At 36.9% G+C, this 20,204-nt stretch overlaps 2 protein-coding genes across 3 annotated transcripts; one reads left to right on the top strand and one right to left on the bottom strand.

Annotated features, from left to right (window-relative positions):
- The first annotated feature begins 1,553 nt into the window (after positions 1-1,553).
- LOC137955968 (uncharacterized) lies at positions 1,554-6,721 on the top strand. Of its 2 annotated transcripts, none has more exons than XM_068803216.1 (4): positions 1,554-2,066; positions 2,165-3,939; positions 4,052-4,244; positions 6,004-6,721. In XM_068803216.1, the coding sequence occupies exons 2-4, from the start codon at positions 2,375-2,377 to the stop codon at positions 6,235-6,237; spliced, it is 1,992 nt and encodes a 663-aa protein (XP_068659317.1). In that variant the 5' UTR covers positions 1,554-2,066; positions 2,165-2,374; the 3' UTR covers positions 6,238-6,721. The 2 variants fall into 2 exon arrangements, with proteins under 2 accessions (XP_068659317.1, XP_068659316.1); XM_068803215.1 differs by having other exon boundaries at positions 2,156-3,939.
- Positions 6,722-7,046: 325 nt separating this feature from the next.
- Positions 7,047-10,415, bottom strand: LOC137955569 (SUPPRESSOR OF GAMMA RESPONSE 1-like). The gene is made up of 5 exons (XM_068802569.1): positions 9,262-10,415; positions 8,733-8,919; positions 8,143-8,645; positions 7,449-7,793; positions 7,047-7,330 (listed from the first exon to the last, which is right to left on the bottom strand). Exons 1-5 carry the CDS (start codon positions 9,583-9,585, stop codon positions 7,298-7,300), a joined length of 1,392 nt encoding a protein of 463 aa, XP_068658670.1. The 5' UTR covers positions 9,586-10,415; the 3' UTR covers positions 7,047-7,297.
- Positions 10,416-20,204: the final 9,789 nt, after the last annotated feature.

Below are 20,204 nucleotides of genomic sequence, written 5' to 3'. Positions count from 1 at the left end.
TAAGACTTAAGACTCTTACAAAGCTAGAGTTTTGAGATTAGTTTATTAGACTTAGACTCTAGGTCTTCAAATTTTCAAGCTTCCTCGTAGGTGCTTATTCAAGATAACTTAATCCATCATTTAGCTTGAGATCTTTTGTGTGGATTTGCCTATTCTTCCTCATAGACCTTGAATTTTTACCTCTTGAGGTAATGCATCTTGAAATGCTTGAATTGCAAATGTCAGCTGCATAATATCTTAAATTTTGCTATTCACAAAATCTGAGAGGTGAGTTCACCTAGGTCAACAAAAACAAGTTATAGTTTGACTCATGAAAGCCAACTCAGTGCATGATACTCTGGTCCAAATCTAAGTTGCTCAATGATACGCAAAATATAATTTATCTAATATTTTAAAAACCTAATTAACCAATAACAATAAAGATTTATTAAATTTTCAAGTAATTTTATAAAAGACTACTACTAAGATTAATTTAAATTACAGATTTCTTTGAAAACTGTAATCAAGAAAAGCATTTGTACTATAAAAAAAATTAAAATAATTAGAGGCACTGATAGGGCATGTAGTCATATTTGAAAATGACGAACCAAAGAAACATGAGGATAAAAATATCAATATTGTGTCTTATTAAAACATTAAAGTGCTAAAAGTCAAAATAAATTTGATTGATTTAAGTAAAAAAATTCTTTTTTTTGTCCATTAGAAGTAGGGGTTGCCTCGAGTCGAGCCGAACTCGAACCTATATATGTTTAAGCTGGTCTTGATTTAAATACTTTGGACTCGAGCTTGAGCCGAGCCCAACCTTGAGATTAAAATTGAAATCGAGCTCGAGCCCAATAATTTTAACCAAGTTCGAGCTCCAACCTACATTTAAAATTTTGCATAAAATACGTATCAAATAAACTGTACATAAAATTATGCATAAATTTTACTTAAAAAATTATGCATGACCTCTACATAAAATTGGGCATGACCTTTGTACATAAACCCTACATAAAATTGTTCATAAACATGACATAATAGTATACATAAATTTTATTCAATAATCAAACACAAAATATTAAATTAAATATTAATATCAAATTTACAACCACGCAAACAAAAACTGTAAATCTAGTATACATTTAAACTCGAGCTCAGGATTTCGTCTTCTCGTGGTACGGGATAGATTGTTTCCAAAGAGAACATACAGTAAAGAATGCAACCATAACCGCTCTTCTACCGGTGATACAAATGTTGGGACAAATGATGAGGTTTGTCCATTTTACTGTAGCAACGCCATAACTAGCCAGCTTAATTATGTAGCAATCAAATTGAGGTTTATTGTACCAATTTTACTGTAATTGCTGATGCTAGTGATGCTGAATCACCCGAGAGCTCATATAGCAGGCAGCAGATGTCTACTGGATATTGCAATTCTGAACGTTTATTGTGTTAACAGAGGATCCGAGCATCTCCTGGAGATGGATAGTCTCCTGTATGTTATTGTCTTCAACCAGTGGATCCAAGAATGGCTTGGGAGTTGGGAAGTTCCCTTTGTCGATCTCATTTTAAACGACCTAAAACTGCGTCGAAGCCCCAACAGCAGCCTATACGTACGATTACAGATTGGAGCTTAAATGTTGCTTGTCATTTCCCAGCTGGAAAAAAAAAAAATTATGCGGCCGCTGGCTGGTTCGTGTCTGGGTTGCTAGTATTTAAGTTTAAACAGCCGCTAGCTGCAACAGTTTTTTAAGTTTTTATTTACTTGTCTGGGTTGGATTTGATGCCCTGTGCTTGTGCCGGAGTACGGATTGGGTGACTATAAAAAAATGACCGATACTTTGAAACGTTTCTGGTCTTGTGAAAATTGATGTCCTTGTTGGATGAATCTGTTGCGTTCAGAAGAACATATCTGAATCAAAGACAGCAACTATGGAAGCTTGTAAAATACAGTGAAGACTGTTTGGCAGTACTCCCATATTAAGGCGAAAAGCGCCCAAACTCCTATGTTGAAGACACTGGTCCGCATCTCATCAGACCCTCAGGGCTGCGGATTTTTTTGGCGAATCAGATTCTGTGCTCCGGTAGGCCATTTCCACTGTTTTTTGTAGTCTCAGGTAAAGCTGAAACTGAGCTTGTCTTTCTGATTCGACCTCTACATTCAACGGTTAAGGTTTTACAGGTTAGAAACGTCTCAGTTGTTCGTGTATTAGCTTCTTCATCTTCTATGGTTGGAAAGAGAGGTGGGTTTTTGCCGAAGGGGGAAAACCCACGACATATTTGCTTAGAAGAATGAAGCACGAACGAGACATTTGATACTACTTGGAGAGTTTATGCCTGTGAAGAGCAACTAATGAAAAACCTCAAAAGTTCGCCAATTGTTTGACTTGAAATGAATCGAACCTCTACTGTTCCATTAAAGGTAGACCCTAACTTGAAGCTCGACCTGACCTCTTTACGCCGATGGGTTGTCGCATTTTGCGTAATTCGCTTTGATCTAGAACAGGGACAAGTCATTGAAGAATGTTATCCCTCGGGTTCTCTGATCCCAGACGAAGAGCTCAAAATTGCGTTCAACTCCTTTCCTGATTCCATGTCTCAGAACCAAAATCGTTCAAGCATCCATGATTGCATGTTCTTTTTCCGGTTCCCTTGCCGCAGTTCATCCTCATCGGCCAATTCGTCTTCTGAAAATAATAAAGCAGGCCTTGCCAACAGGAGATCAAATAGTCGTACTTGTCCAAAATATATCTATGGTTACGTTTTCAATAGACAGAGACAAGATGAAAGACTTAAACGAGGTGGGGAACAGAAATCTGTAGTGATTTTATCATACAGTCCTTACCCCAGTGTCTTCAAACCGTTACTTCAAATCTTGGGTCCGTTGTTTTTTGAAATAGGCAAAAGGGCACTTGAGCATGTTTCGTCTTATGTTTCAGCATGGCCTGTACCTGTACTAGGTAAGCTAATGGAACTTCCAATCGGGAATGCCACCATGAAGGTCTATCTACCCCCTTTCAATAGTTTTTCACCTGAAGGAGGCAGCTCATCGGAAGAACTAATGTCTGTCCAATTCCCTCCAGTCAACCAGTCAGTTCCACAAGGCCTATTCCATGATGCTGATCTTTTTGGCATATTTCGAGGTCTATTATTGCAACTATGGATGTTGTGGGAGCTTCTAATTGTAGGTGAACCACTGATGATAATTGCTCCAACCCCTCCTCAGTGTTGTGAAGCTGTTGCTAGCCTTGTTAGCCTGGTTGCCCCATTGCCTCTAAGTGTGGATTTCAGGCCATATTTTACCATCCATGATCCAGATTTTACCCATCTAAATTCACTAAAGGAAGGGGAACCATTTCCTCCAATGATCTTGGGTGTGACAAATCTCTTTTTCTTGAAAGCTCTACGAAGTCTTCCTCACATTGTTTCAGTGGGTAGCCTTTCTTCCAATTCAGCCAGACTTCCTCATGTTCCAAGGTCATCTTCTGCGGGTAGAAATGGAACACCTGACAGTTTGAACCTTCATCAGCTTTCTTTGAAGAAATTCTCACCTGCAAATCTACTTACTGCAGTCAAAATGAGGAGAGAGGGACCGCTTAGTCTTATGACTAAACATAAAGAAGCCATCTGGAGTACCTATTCATCAATAACAAAGCCAGACACAGCTATTTTGAATAGGTTAGTTGATGCAGGAATGAATGGGCAAGTTGAGGAGTCTATGTCAGTTGTCAATAATGAGATTTTAAGAAGGCACTTTCTGGAGCTTACAGCCAATTTTCTTTCACCTTTTGGACCCTACTTCAGAGCTACAACCCCATCAGAAGGAGTTTCTCCTTTCATCGACCCACCTCCGTTGCCTTCATTTATCGCTGATGAATTCCTTGAAAGCCTATCTGCGAGAGGTCCTGGAATGTTTTTATCTAAGAGAATGAGAGCTAATTGGCTTGATTTGTACAGGTATTTGTGGATGCAAATAAATTGGTTAATTATCCCTCGTTCATGTGATATTTGTAGCTTTAAGGCATGAATCAAGTTTCTCAGTTAAGCTTCTTTTTTCTTCTTCAATTAGGCACTTTTTGAGAGGAAGAAATTTTATGCCTTGGTTTCAAAGAAAGCGCGCAATAGCAGAGCAAGAACAACAAAGACTTTGGAGACAAGCACGGATGAGGACTGATATACAGATGTTTATCTCAAAAATGTCTGAGTTGGAGATTGTTGACTCTTTTCATGCTATTGAACGGCATCTTCTTGGAGAAATACAGGTAAAGTCTTATTGTGACAATCTTTTAGTTTGTTCAGCTGTGATGCACAGGATAAACATCTATAAGAGTTGATAACATCAAATTTTCACATATTAATGCTGAAACTAATTAAGAAAATTCTTATTCAAGATATTGTACAGGAACTAGAACACCTTCAGTGTTGTTGTCTGTTTGTGAAACTTTTAACTGGAGATGAATTATGATAAGAGAGCATCTGAAACATGAATCGTCTTTTGAGTAGGGGCAGCTTTGAGCTATGGAAGAAGCTGATTATTAGAGTGGTCAACATTCTCTCTCTCTCAAAAAAAAAAAAAAATAAATAAATAAAAAAACAGAAAACAAAAGGTCAACAAATGTTAACTAATCCATTTAAAGAAGCTGTTGAGGAAAACAACTGCCTATGTAGAGATCTGACTCTAAACAGCTGTCATTTATTCTTTGGATAATGCCCTTCTCAAGCTCATATTGATCAATATTTCTATTGCTCAATTGTGCACCAATTGCGTACATTATATCAGAGTTCTTTCCAAATTTCCTCTGATCTAAGGAACATACATAACACAAATAGCGACAAATAATTATATCCTCTGAATTAGGATTTGTAACTTTGACTGATAGTGTTTATAATTAAAATAGTTCAATGAAACATAACTCTCTTGGTTAACTTTGAGTTAGATGTGCTATAAATTAGTAAGATGTGCTGATACCAGGTAGAAGAGCAGGGAATGTTCAAAATTTTATTCTTCAAAGATGTGGTTAACACTCCCACCCAAGCACATTGGATGAACAGATCAAGTTGAACTTTGCCTTTGTGGTAACTGAAAGTGTTCAAGTGCAGTATCTTAATTGATTTTAAAGAATAAAAAAATGAGAATTAGTTTTAATCTCTCTCTCCCAAACTCATCTGTCATATGACTGTTCGCATTTTTTGCTGAAAAAAAGTTAACTCTTGACTTTGTGCACTGAGAATACAGTAGCTCATGCATGTTGCGATGGTCCCAAGGTGACTTTTGAGAGTGTCTAGTGTTTTGTGTTCGTGTCATACTATTTTATATTGACAAAAGCATTGCTCAGAGAGCATTTCTTAAATAGTACCCAACATAGGAATGGCAATGCAGCGAGTTTTAATAAACCCAACTCTACCCCACAATCCGACCAAAGCATAGCATCAAAAGAGAATTTCTTAAATACTACCACGTTCCCCGTCCACCTTTCAACTCTACCGCACAACCTCATCTCCACCCCACCGATGTCGGGGTTGTTTTTTCAACCTTTTCTTGCCTTATAACACATCCCACCCCACACTACAACAGTGTTGATTTTTAATCTTGTCCCTACTTTGTCTCATATTGTTTGTTGAAAATAGAATCATATAAAATTTATAACACAAATAAAATTAAAAAATTCATCTAACAAAATTTGAAAGTATACATGCTAAAACCCTGTGGGAAGGGATAGAAAAACTCATTCCCACCCCAACTCGGTGTGGGGTTTTGGACTTTACCCTATTCCCGCCTTGCAGGGTGAAATAGCAGCCCCATCTCTGCATTTAGCATAGCAGGGTGGGGCAGGTTTCCGGTGAAATCCACTCTGCTGCCTTCCTTTCAAACACACTGGTTTTTCATTTTCCTTGTAATAATGTATAATAGGATCTGCATTCTGTGCAGTAATTTAATTATTTGAAGACATCGGCAACCATTAACCTAAAAGTTTCAAAATTTTGTAAAGCAGCTTATGTATTTCTTTGTTGTACTATCAGTCTCAACAGTCTGGAAGGGCGAACCCTGAATCTGTATCTACATGCCAAAAACTAAAAGGCGACCTTCAAGTGGTGTTCAATATGCTTCCAAAGGACATGCAACAGCTACTTCTCTTCAACCCACAGAGAGCCTCCCTTCTACAAGGAAGCGGGGAACTCACAATTCTACCTGGTCAGGCATCTGTACATGTTGAAAGGGTTCCAGAAAGGTGCAGTTCCACCTCTCTGCTGTAAAAATAAAAAATGAAACAAGAGAAACCTCACTACATGGAAACCCTTTGCTTTTTGGAGACAATATGGCAACTGGCTCACTCATTGGGTCGAGTTGGTGGAGATGTGGTTGGTCATGCCAGTTAAGCTTATTCAAGTGAGGCCAAGGTGCAGTGGAATGGGAGAAAATGAAGCATTTTGCCATGAAAATACGGTTGCCCAGGAGGCAATCAAAACCCGTATGAATAGTTTTCTGTCACGTTTGATTTATTTTTTTCCAAAGCTTCTGATTTTGGAACTGGGTTAAATTGTAAGGGCTCTTGGCATTGTGATGACAGGCCAAGATTTCTTGTTTGTAGCAATTTTCTTTTTGGCTATACGCCCCTAGAACTGCCGTAGCTGTAAAATTAGCTAATAGAAGCTTTGTTGGGTGTCAGTCTGTTGGCTTTTTCTTAGTAACCTTTTGTGAGAATTATTATTGTAGTCATCAACATGATGAATTACATTGTCCCTTTTATTTTGTTTAAAGTAATACAATTTAGAATAAAAAAATAAATTTTATATAATAAAATAAAAAAATAAATACAAGATAGAATAAATCTAATAAGATCTTATCCGATAACTGTAAGGATTATGTTTATCCTTGATCAATATCTCGACGAAACTAGTTGAAAAAAGTTTCATTTCAGTGTGTGCTCAAACAAATTAGCTTCCCAAACCATATGTCAAGGTTCTAACAAACTGATGTAGATGAACTAGAGAAACAAGACTGGTAAAGTGCCGATTGGGTTTCTTCAGTTTGAGTGGTTCACGCAAGATCAGAGGTGATGAACTTCTCCATTAAAAAAGAGGATTATGAAATCTTATCTTGCAAGTAATTGCACCCAAAATATTTAACATCTTACAAGATAACTTACAAAAATTTACCCAAAAAACCAAAGAGGGAAAAACAGATACAGATAAAAACTCCTTTCTACATACATATGGCAGAGGCTGCATGTCCATGGAACACAAAAAGAGAGAGAAACGAGTATCATTCCCTTGGTTGTCTGCACATTTTACTCAGCTATTTTGCTTGACCAGCCTAGCCTAGAAAGCTATCCTGTGACCCAAACTCCTACAACCACAAACCCAAGTTCATTAGTGACATCATCCAGAGATTGTTGACCAGTAAAAACATACAACTACTATGTAAAATTTCTGAATAAAACTTTCGATGGTTAAAAAAAACTTACAAGCTGGCTCAACCGAAAATCTGGGGGTGTATCAAGTTCAAAATGAATGGGATCAAACTGGCTCAACTTTTGGCACTCCTCCAAATCCCTCTTTAAAACTTCAGCTCCTATCTGAGCATAATCAGCTAAACAAGGCTTAACCTCTTTTTGCTCAGCGCCACCACCACCACAAGAAGGCTGACTCTGAAGGAGTTCATCACACAAAGACAACCCTTCCACAAGCTGTTGTGAATCTAGCAGAAACTGAGATTCACCTTCCCACCATTTTGGGTCTTCACTGGAGTGATGTTCATCAGCATCAAGCTTTCCTACACTTTCAGGTCGTACCTCATTTTCCTCTTCAGTCTGTTGAGACATTGCAACCTTTTCTTAAAAGAATATTAACTGAAATAAACGAAAGAAAAATACAAACACAACTATACTCCATTTTTTTCTTGAAAAGCCATACACCATGTTTGACAAAAGAAACATGTTGTAACCACTGAATAATTTTTCAAACAAATTCACCTCGAGGATAAACTCATTACAACTGCATATGAAAAGACGCTCGCTTTTAGAAAATAGATCTGTGGGCAGAAGAACAACCTGACTCCCAGATCATTTAGAAGAAGCCCCATGATGATTAAAAGAATTAACTAGAGCAGTCTGTCCTTCAGAGCAGATGGAGAGAATAATGAACAATTAGAAAGCTTACAGAAACAACTGCAGATGATTCCTCGATCGTAACAGATAAGTCTTGCACAGGATTATGTTCGCTATGCCTCTGATCAGAACGTGGAGGATCAGGTGTCATAGACTTCGGAGAAATGGGATCAACTTCCTTGATCATGGCTTCAGGGAACTCAGAAGGCAGCTCATGCTCAATCTTGTCACCTGGTTTTGACTGCTGCTGGTAAAATATCTTGGAGACAACATGTTCCCCACCCTTCTCATCTTCTCCAGTGCCAAGATGGTATTGATGCATGACCCAGTTAGTTTTTTCAGCTTTTTCACCTTTACCTGCACTCATATATAAAACCATAATCTTCTTACACCCTTTCTGCACTCCATCTATGCTAACAGGCTTTGTCCTGCCTGTCTTATGCCAACGGACATCCCCAAGGTTGTTATGAATTTTCCTCCGCTTTCGGTTCCCAGTGTTATAAGCCTTGATTGTTCTATTGAAAAAGTGAGTCACACTACCATCCTGTTTAACACCTAGAAGCACAACTTTTGGTAAAAATAAGTAATTCTAAAACACGATAACCATGAAAATAGAATTGGGTGTATCAGAAAGCTACATACCAGGTAAATTTTGAGGGTGATCATAACAGATCCCATCATCGTTCTCAAGAGTTGGTATGAATTCATCAATGAATGGGTGTGGTTTTAAACCATCAAAACCTGCTTTTGCCAGTAAATGCCACATAAGTTCTTGATCAGATGGGTCAAATTTCACACCTCTTGGTAAACCCGGCCATTCATGAGCAACCTGAAACATATCAGCCAAATATGCACATAATATAACCAATGGTTTCCAACAAAGTTTGCAAAGTTTGCATAAAGGACAACGAAGAAAAATCATCTTCAAATAAATCATTAAATGAGACATATATTCATAGCATGTGAATTCCAACTGACTTCATGAATTTGAATTTGTTGGCAAGAAAGCTTCCTTATACCTACTTGTCAACCTAACAACCCAATGAACTACAAAATTTAAAAACCTCATCAGGATCCTTCAGTTTGCCCCAAACTTGCTGCTTTTAAAAATAATACCCGAAAATCATGATAAACAAGAAAAATGGAAATCACGGTATGTAAGAATTTATACATCACTATTGTCGATAGTGTGACTGCAATTTGGACACGGCCTTGTTGGGTTGCTTTTCCACTTAGTTGCTTGAGGATCACATGTGTCAGAGGCAGTACGAATTTTGGTTGCAATTCTTCTGCTGTCAACCAACCATGATGGACTGCACAATTTACGTGATGAAAAAGTTTCAGAAAACAAGTTCTGTTCAATCATCAAACAAGAACCCGAATTTTTTATAACCATCTTCACTGATTCTTTTTTTTTTTTTTTTTTTTTTTTTTTTTTGGAAAAGTCTTCACTGATAGCAATATAAAACAACAAACACACCTTATCAAAGTTCATAAGCCAGCTCTTCCATGATAGGTTACAAATATGTTAATATTGATTATGGTACAAGTCCCGACCTCTAAAATCCATAATCATGCTATTGAGCTGATCACCTTCCAGAAGATGGAAAACTACAAGAGCCTCTTGGCAAGGGCTTATCTCATGTTCCATTTGGATAAGCACCGCAGTTAAAGCCATAGATTCCAAGACATGACTACAGAAGATGATCCCATTGAATTCAATCATATGTAACTTTGGCCAAAAAGGCCATACATACTCATACATTCAATTAAAAACATAACTAGTGAAAGCTCCTAACAAAAGAAAGCATTAATTTCTGGTACTCTCTTCTTCATCCTCACGGGCTTATCCCAAACATGTTTGGTAAACAGCAACTTCCAGTACGGATCACAATCCCTGGGGCTTTTTGCACATTAATCATCACAAAAATTGGATATAAAAGAGAAATGAGTATTCAGTTTTCTGTAGGGCAGATGGTAGAGTCCTTAATATGTAAATTATTCGGAAAGCATCAAATCTAGTCTTATCAGTACAATAGAAATGAGCTATCCTACTTGCAAGTGCCGCGCAAGTGCATTATCCACCTAAACATCCGATACAACAGCTACATTACTTACCCTAGACTTAAAAAGCACCCAAAAGAGCACCCAAAGGAGCACCCAAAAGAGTACCCAAAGGAGCACCCAATCTTCCTAGAAGGAATTTGCGGCAATCCGCTCAAATCCTAAAAATCGTTTACTATACTACAGAAAATGTCAAGGTTCTATTTTTCAGACAAATCGACATTAGTTAAAAGACGTAACATCGGGGGGCACGTAATGAACAGGAATATTTAGGGTTTTCAAAGCACGGATGCGAGAGAAGGGGAAAGATGGAAGATACCCAGACATGCCGGACGAGCGGGAAAGAACGCAGAGTTACGAGATGGAATGTGAACAGCGTGCATAAAACCCCTTTGTCCGGTGAATACCAATAATGGTGGTGACCGGCGACTGGTAAGTCTTCGCACATTCAGTGTTGACGCTACATCAACAACACCCTGCTCCCGCTACACGGATATTTAAATGGAAATCGCTGGAGTTACGCGTAATGGACTCGCTCTTTTTGGTAAATGTATTCACCTTTTGAAAGTTTTGACATGACACCAAAATTCGCAATGTATCAAGACCATTGACAACCGATACTTCATGCATACTGGACTTTGAAATTCCCAATATGTATCAGAAATCAGGTAAGCCCATCGCTGATTGAGTCAAATATAAGGGGCTTTATAGAAAATGTAGGATGAATTTGCCTATTTATACCCTAAAATAATTTTAAATATTTCTATACCTTAGGCTTGAAATTCATATGTACATGTTCTATTCATATCTAGAAAAGGCTAGTGAAATCTCGTCATTAAATTCTATCAATCAATTATAAACTACAAGTCGAGCAAATAAAAATACCCTTAGAAAATGTTACTATATGCAAGAAAATTTAATCATCAATGTTCAAGATCAAAAGAACTTGATTGTTAATTGACTAATGGTAAAAGTCAAAACTCTTGACAATCAAAGTATAAAAAATTTTGTTAAATAGTCGATCGGAATTTTGATCAAAATTTAGATCCATCATTGATATTAAAGCACAATTGATAGGGTACGATAAAGTTGATTGCATGGACTAGGACCAAGAAGGTCATCTAAGTATCACCTAAAGTGTTACATAAGCAAATGAGTTCTCGCATGGGTGACGTGTGGCATTGTAATAAAACTCCACCCAAACAAGGGATTTGACACATGAGCAACACATGGCATCATAGAAAAGCTCCACCTAAAAGGAAAAGGCGACATTATTGGAAATGGATAAGATGAGATGTCACACTTTCATGGGAAGAAAAACAAGTCCTGTCATATGTCTCCTGCCCCTTACATGTACACCTACTCAAAGAGAGGGAGAAGACAAGGGAGAGAAAAGGTGAGATGGTTGAACCACCCCCACTACCCTATAAATAGAGGCATCCCTTAGGAGCTTTGGAAAAAGAACTTTGGAAGAGAAAAATTGTGTAGGAGAGGTGTTGAATTTTTAGAAAAGAAAAATATTTCTTTAACTTGTTGTAATTTGAGTATAATAAATCTTTATTTATAATAAAAAAAGAAATTATTAGATTACAAATAAACTACCTTTGTCCTAATTACACCCAAAGTCAAATTTTAAAAGATAAGTCCTAGAAGAATTGAACAACTAAACATAAATAAATGACTAACATAACTAAAATACATTTAACAGATACTTTTCTATGAAACTTCCTTCTATAAGACTCCACCATATTAATTTAGGCTTTGTGAGGCTTCTTGTAGTGAGAGTCATGTAAGACTCTTTCATACCTACTATTCAACAGTCTCCCTCAAGTTGAAGTTTATGCAAGAAAAATGATTCTTGGTCTTCAAGCTAAAAAAAATTCTTCATAAATGCAAAATCTTCACCTTTTATTTTTCCCCTTTTTTGAATATTTTGGTAACATAAAAATTACCACATGTGGAATAAAATACCTCTTTCTTGTAATTCTTCTTCTAATTCTCCCCTTCAAGTTGGGGATAAAAAGAATATAGAGACCCGGCTTGGACAAAACACAATGTGGGAGAAGAAAATCACTTTTAGTCGTATGACAAATAAACTTGTTGAATTTCTTGAAAAGAGAAATACTTCAATCACTTGTTGTAATTTGAGTACAATGAGGCTTTATTTATAATAGAGAAAACAAGTAGAATTAAATTAAAAATAAACTACTTTTATCTCAGTTACACCCAAAGTCAAACACTAAAAGATAAGTCCCGAAATAATTGAAGAATTGAACATAAATAGAAGACTAACATAACAAAAACATCTTTAATTGAGACTATTTTGTGAGACTTCCTCCTACCATATCAATTCAAGCTCTATGAGACTTCTTTGTGAGAGTCATGTAAGACTCTTCCATATCTGCTCTTCGATAAAAGGAAAATTGTCGAAGAATTTTTTTAAATTTTAGTGTGTTAAAACTCTGATCATAAGAAACTAAAAGCTTTAGTTGTACTCCTAACATCTGAAATCTCAAATAAGCTTGAAGCTTTATCAAATTTGTAGCAACAAGAAGTCATCTTTGTCACTACTTTGTTACTATCCTTGGAGCCACTACACGCAATATGGGATCAAATCATCTCATCAAGCATTGAGTGGAGGTCAGTTACAAAATTGAAGCTACTCGACTAAGGGATGAATCAAGCAAAGTTTGAACCAAGTTTGTCCATGGAGATCAAATCGAACGAGTCTATAGATACCTTACATCACATGTAAACTTGTAATTTTCCTTATTGTTGTACTTACAGTGGTAACACTTTGCGGACCGAACTCCTTTGTACGTTGACATCTTTGGCATGCCTAGTGGGACAATCTCTACCTCTCATCTTCTTCTCCACTTTCTCTTTGTCAACTCAATAGCATGTTTCGGCTTCAACAAATGAAAGGATGTTAGCGTCGTCGGATCAATCCCTACTCGTCCAAGCATGAGGCCCTACAATCGGATCATCACCTACCCACGTGTCTTCAAACCAGCCACTATGTATCTAAGTGCTCTTTTCTGTAAAAAAGGGGCACATGTCAGTGCTTCTCCCACGGTTCTATCCAATCACTCATGCAATGATGAAGAATCAGAAGAAGATGAGGCCTAAAATCCTTTTAAGTATCCAAGTTTTTATGATAAAAAACATAGGAATTTGATCATTAATTTTTAAGTAACTTTTGTGCTGAGAACAAAACACTTTTGTAAAACAATTTGAAAAAGGAGTTGATTATATACCATAGGAGTCAAGCTCATTTGGAAGAGGCAAAAAAAGAATTAAAAAATTCATGGAATAAAGTATTGAAAGAAAACAAGGACTCAAGTATATGCACATGGAGTCAAGTATACAAGCAAAGGAGTCAAACCCTTCTTCATTTAATCAAGTCGAATCCAATGCTGAAATTTCAAAAGGAGTCTAGCTCATAAGGAATGAGTCGACCCAATAAAGTAAGAAGGAAGCAAAGAGTCGAACCCTACTTACAGTAAGTTTTGGAATTAAAAAGGAATTGACCCCTGCAAGAAAGACCAATGTATAAGAGTTGCTAAGAAGGATTCCACTAGTTGAAGAAAAGGAATATAGAGGATTCAACCCCAGAAAAATGGAGCTGGACCCTGTAGGAAACAAAAAAAAAGTATTTGAATCATGGAAAAAATTTGTCCTTTGAAAGAGTTGTGGGAAGCAAAAAGATGTAGACCCCTGTTGTTTTTCAGGACTCCATCATCTCTGAACTTTAAGGTCACAAGTGATGAAGGAGAGGAGGAAGAAGGAGAGAAGAAAGAAGAGGAATAAGAAGAAAGAAGAGGAATAAGAAGAAAAGAAGAAGAAGAAGAAGAAGAGAAGAATGAAGGAAGAGGAGAGGACGACTAGAGAAGAAAAAGAGGGAGCATGTAGAGGAGGGGAGAAATTAGGGCTTTGATGAATGACCTAACCCTCCCATTTTGAGATTTATTTATAGTCATCAAGAATATATCAATTACAAGTATACCCTTCACCCAAATAGGGTAAATAAGAGTAAAAAAATAAAAGGGTTATTACAATAATGCCATTTAATCTTGACCATATCTTCCAACACTCCCCCTCAAGTGGGTGGTGAGAAGACATCATATATGCCCATTTTGGTGTATGTAGTGGAGAGTACTTTTGAGCTGACCAATTTTGTAAGTATATCATCAACTTGATTGTGAGAAGAAACATGCATATGACACATAGTTCTTGCTTGCAGTTTTTCTCTAACAAAGTGATAGTTTACTTCAATATGCTTAGTTCTCTCATGAAAGACCTGGTTGGATGCAATGTGGATTGCAACTTGACTATCACAATGAAGTTTCATAGGTCCTCCGTGGTTGAACCCCAACTCTGCTAAGGGCGATTTACCCTATAAGTGCTCACTTACTGCCTGTGTCATAGCTCTATACTCCACTTTAGCACTGGATCTTGCAATTAAATTATGTTTTTTACTTTTCCAAGTCACTAGGTTGCCTCCAACTAGAGTACAATATCCTCAACTAGACTTTCTATCATCTGAAGATCCTTTGTATCAACGAAGCTTTTAATTTTGAGGTGTCCATGGCATTTGTATAGAAGTCCTTGTCCTGGAGACTTTTTCAAATATCTGAGGATCCTTTCTAAAGCTTACCAATGAAAAATTTGGGGTTTGTTCATGTATTGGCTAACCACACTAACCGCAAAGTAAATATCCGGTCTTGTCACAGTAAGATAAATCAACTTCCCAACTAACTTTTGATACTTACCCACATCAACTCTCCAGAACCATCACATAATTTTTTATTTGTATCAATGAGAGTGTCTGTAGGACGACTACCCATCATTCATGTGTCTTTGAGTAAGTCAAGTACATATTTTATATGTGATAGAATAATGTCATGATTGGATTGAAGAACTTCAATACCAAGGAAATATTTTAGGAGCCCTAATTCTTACGTCTTGAACTCATTGCAAATCTTATGATTAACTTGATTAATGTCATTGGTATCACTGCCTATCAAGATAATATCATCAACATATACTGCAAGTAGCGCCACTCCTGTGTTAGTATGCTTGACAAAGATTGAGTGATCTATAGAGCACCGCGTAAACCCAAATTGTAGCATTACTTGGCTGAACTTGTCAAATCAAGCTCATGGAGATTGCTTCAAACCATATAAAGATTTTTTTAAGCAGTATACCAACTCCTCCTCAACCACATAACCAAGTGGTTACTTCATATATATCTCCTCCTTAATATCACCGTTAAGGCAGACATTTTTTACATTGAGCTGATAAACCGACCACTGAGAATTTCTAACAAGGGAGAGTAAAAGGTGCACCAAATAAAGCTTGGAAATAAGCGAGAACGTCCCCTCATAATCAACCCCGTAGCACTAAGTATAGCCTTTAGCCACGAGACATGCCACAGAACCATCTGGATTATGCTTTAGAGTAAAAATCCACTTACAGCCCACCGGCTGTTTGGCAGAAGGAAGAACAACAAATTGCCACGTCTGATTCTTATAAAGGGCCAACATTTCTTTGGACATAGCTAATTTCCATCCTTGATGTTGGAGGGCCTCTTGATATGACTGGGGAATAGAAGTGGAGGAAATAGAAGCAAGAAAGTGACAACACGATGGTGATAAGCCGTGAGTAGATACAAATTGAGATATGGGGTGAGATGTAAACGATCGAGTGCAAGATTGAGCAATTAGATGAGTATAAAAAGGAGGACCAAACACACGAGGAGGAGAAGAAATTTCATCAGGAGAATTTGTAAAAGTCACAGGTGAGGTATCGGCCATGACCTCAAGGGGCTAAAGAGATACGTTATTGCAGCCTGGAGATGTGGAGTCATCAATGGACACAATAGGCTTCGGGAACTCATAAGCAAAGGAGCACCTATAGGTGAATAAAATGGTTGTCTGTAAAATAAAATTACATTTTTGGACACAAATATTTTTTGAAGGGAAGTATTGTAACATGCGTATCCTTTTTTAGTACAAGAGTGCCCCAAGAAGAAACATTTAAGCGCTCTCGGATCCAATTTAGTGGTTTGAAGAGAGGTGACATGGATAAAACACATACAACCAAAGACTCACACTGGAAGGAAAAACAAGTCATCACCAAGAAAAAGATATGAATAAGGAGTGGCACTATTAAAAACTGAAGACAATAATCTATTGGTAAGAAAATAGGCCATAAGGATGGCATGTAACCAATAGAAGTGAGGCACATGCCCATGTTGCAGAAGAGCCCGTGCAACCTCAAGGAGGTGGCGATTCTTTCTTTCAGCCACACAATTCTGTTAGGGTGACAAGAGGTTTGGTGAATAATTCTTTTATCTACACAAAAGGAGTAAAAATCACCTGACATGTATTCCTTGGTATTATCTGATCGAATGACCTTTATAGTTGTGTTGAATTGAGTAGAAACCATGACACAAAAGGATTTAAATATAGATAAGAACTTGGACCTATCCTTAATAAAAAAAAATAACCATGTACCCTTGAGAAATCATCAACAAAAGCAATGAATTACTTTGACTGAGAAATATTTGAAACATTTAATGGTCCCCACGTATCAGTGTGGACTAATGAAAAAGGAGCAACACCTTTAGGTTCTCCACGAGGGGGATAAGTATTCCTCAGGTGTTGACTCATCTAACAAAGCTCATAATTTAAACTAAAAATAGAATACAATGAAGGAAACAAAATTTTAAGGACTGGAGAGATGGATGGTCAAGTCTATTGTGAGCTGGATGTATCAATAAATGCTGGTTGATCAAGATAGTAGAACCTTCCTTGTTCATGGCCTCCACCAATCACCTATTTTGTCTACAGGTTCTGAAAAACACAAGAAGTAGGAGAGAAGGTACTAGAGTAGTTAAACATTTTTGTTAATTGACTAACAAATAAAAGATTCAATGGAAATAGTGGACAAATAAGACATCTTCTAAGGGAAGTGTTGATGTAGCAAAGGTGGATCACATTCCATGTACCTTGGTTTGGGACCCATCGATTGTAGAAACAAACTTGTCAGTCAAACAAGGAGAGATGAAACCCAAAATTTTACCATTACCTATCATGTGCTCGGAGGTCCCAAAATCAATAATCTAGGATGGAGAAGGTGAAGTAGTTGCGACCATACTTTGTTATAGTGGTGGTTGCTATAAATAAAGAAGCCTTTGGAGGTGCTATCATGGTCATTATTTTTTGAAGTAAGTCAAAATCCTCCTAAGAAATATTCTTCTTGCCTGTGGATTGCTCAACTTTGACCCCATCTTTATCACCACTAGTGGTGGAGATGATTTGTTGTAACCCAGCCGGGTACACCATGAATTGTCCAACATGTCTCCATTGAATGATTTGTTTTTCCACAATGAGTACAACTTCGACCATCGTTAGGTCGGGAAGAATTTTGACTAGACTTGCCTTCTCTACCACGACTTCCTTTATTATTCCTAACTCGACCCCTATTCCCGAAACCTCCACCTCTATTAGTGGAGTACTATCTGAAGAAACATCAGTGTGTGTGGTGGAGGATGGCTCTAGGATACGTCTCAATGTAGTCAATATATCATCAAAGGAAGGAAGGGCATCGAAGCTAAGAATTTGAGACTTAACTACCTCCAAATAAGGCTTGTTATTAGCAAGGCAAATAGTGGTTGCTAATGCCTCCCTTTGTTTCTTCTAGACGACAAAATCTGTAGAATAAGGCTGGACAATCTTCCATTCTTGAATAAGTCCTTGAAATCAAGCATGATAATCATGTACACTCTCCCCCTATTTGTATGATACTCATATAATTTTTGGAGACTATTAGCGTTGAAGGATAACTTGGCACAATTATCTCATACTTGTTTAGCAGTCTCAAGATGGGCAACATTGTTGGCAACATTTTCTTCTATTCTGTTAATTATCCAACTCAGGACTTGTGTATCTTCTTTAAGCCACTTCATGTACATGCTATCTTCTTCATCTACCGGAGGAGGCAGCTTACTTAAGTGACACAGCAAATCACGAGTAATGAGGAACCTTTTCACTGATTAGGACCAACTTAAATAATTAGATAGTTTTTTTAAAGGAACCGTAGTGATTTTAAGCAAATCACTTTTTTTCCAACCATTGTAGCACTTAGCTCATCAGCCATATATGAGCTTCGCGAAATAATTAAATTTGAACTCCTTCTTGTGCAATATCAAATAACAAGAGGAGATTAATATACTGATGTTGTAATATAGACCAAAAGCACACTTCAGAAAAATAAGAAACAATTGTTGAACAATAGTCTGAAAATTAGATATAAGAGATGTTGTAATAGATGCCTAGGAGAGGTAATATTTTTTGCTGATTACAAAATAAGAGGATCACCAATATCTCATATGGTTGCTGCAAGAATAAATTTCTAGGAGATGAAATTCCAGCCCAAGAACGTGTTGGACATGAGCAGTAAACCTGTAATTGACGTGCTCCAACGAGTAAGTATAGCAGCAGCAAAACAAGTATGGAAAGTTTGGTAATTTAAAACTTTAACCACAATATTTATTTCCAAATTGGGCAGTCCATATGAGGAAAGCTTCTAATCCAAAAAAAACAATGAATTCCTGGATCGAATCCTATCTAGATTCCGCAAAAACTAACTAGGAAGGTTTCCAAAGATAGAATTGTCCTAAATTAGACTTTCCAAATATAAGAGCTCTCTGAGATCAAAGAGGCTTCAAAACAAGAGGTAAATCTCTGTCCAATATACTAGAATTCTGGAATTCATGCAAAGCTTCTTAGCATACATTAAACAGCAATTCCGGATATCAAATTGCAGCAATCTATCATCCAGTAATACGACAATTCAACCGAGGTATGTAATAAAAAAGAGGCATCCAGTAGTGATAGATTAGACTAATGATTTCTAGAGAATAATATCATCAACCAACCACAAGTTTATAAGAAAAAGAAGGTTGTATGAGGCATAGAAACAAGGTTATAATACTCCTCAATTCAATATCTTTCTTTGACTAAAAGAAACAACATTCATGGAGTAGGAAAAAATTTAACCTTTCCTCATAAATCACATGAAAGAATCATAAATTTTGGATGAAAAAGATTTGGAATTAATATATATATATATATGAAACATCAAGGATCAAACTAGGAATAAAAACTTAGCTTTCCCAAGAAATTCTAGCACAAATCGAAGAAGACTACTTCAACTCTTCAAATCGAAACTTGCACTTTGGGGTCCTGAAATAAGCAGTTCTGATACAATGTCAATTTCAGGATTCCATCCTCTCTGAACTTTAAGGTCAAGTGTGATGAAGTAGAGGAGGAGGAAGGAGAGAAGAGGGAGCACATAGAGGAGGAGGGGAGTGATTAGGGTTGTGATGAATGACCCAATCAACCCCCCCCTCTCTTTAAGCTTTATCTAAAGTGGTCAATAATACATCAATTACAAGTATACCCTTCACCCTAATAAGTGTGAATAAGAGTCTAAAATAAAAGAGTTATTACAATAATGCTATTTAAGCTTGACCATATCTTCCAACAACCCCTATAGGTAACAAAAGACAAAAGGATTCAAGTCATGTTACACACATGGAAACTTATAGCTTTCTAGATGTCATAAGTGTAGTTGTAGGCTATTAGATTTAGGAATCCATGAAGAGTATAGTAAAGGAACTAGGTTAATAGAGAAGAAGGCAATGAGTGAGAGAAAGAGACAACTAGTAGAAGAAGAAGAAGAAGAAGAAAGAGAAAGAGAAGGTAGGATGTTTGGCTAAGAGAGTGAGAGAGAAGGAGGGAAAGAGGATTAGGTTAAGTGATTTGTCTAATCCTCCCCTTCAATCTATTTATAATAATGAGAAACTCAATAATTGCATCAATACTCTTTACCCTAAGAAAAGGAGGAAAAAGGGACAAAAATAAAAGATAATTTATATCATGCCACTATACTTCGAGCTTATCTTCCAACATAGGTCTTCCAATTTTTTAAATGACCTACAAAAATCTTCAATAATGCAAGTAGATTTAGTAAGTATTTTTC

Source organism: Aristolochia californica, unplaced genomic scaffold (genome assembly GCF_029961685.1).
Source record: "Aristolochia californica isolate CCGP_79_NKW_82.1479 unplaced genomic scaffold, dmAriCali1.0.hap1 SCAF_2, whole genome shotgun sequence".
Lineage (NCBI taxonomy): Eukaryota > Viridiplantae > Streptophyta > Magnoliopsida > Piperales > Aristolochiaceae > Aristolochia > Aristolochia californica.
The sequence above is the reverse complement of the archived record's forward strand: the minus strand, read 5'-3'. Positions and strand labels throughout refer to the sequence as shown.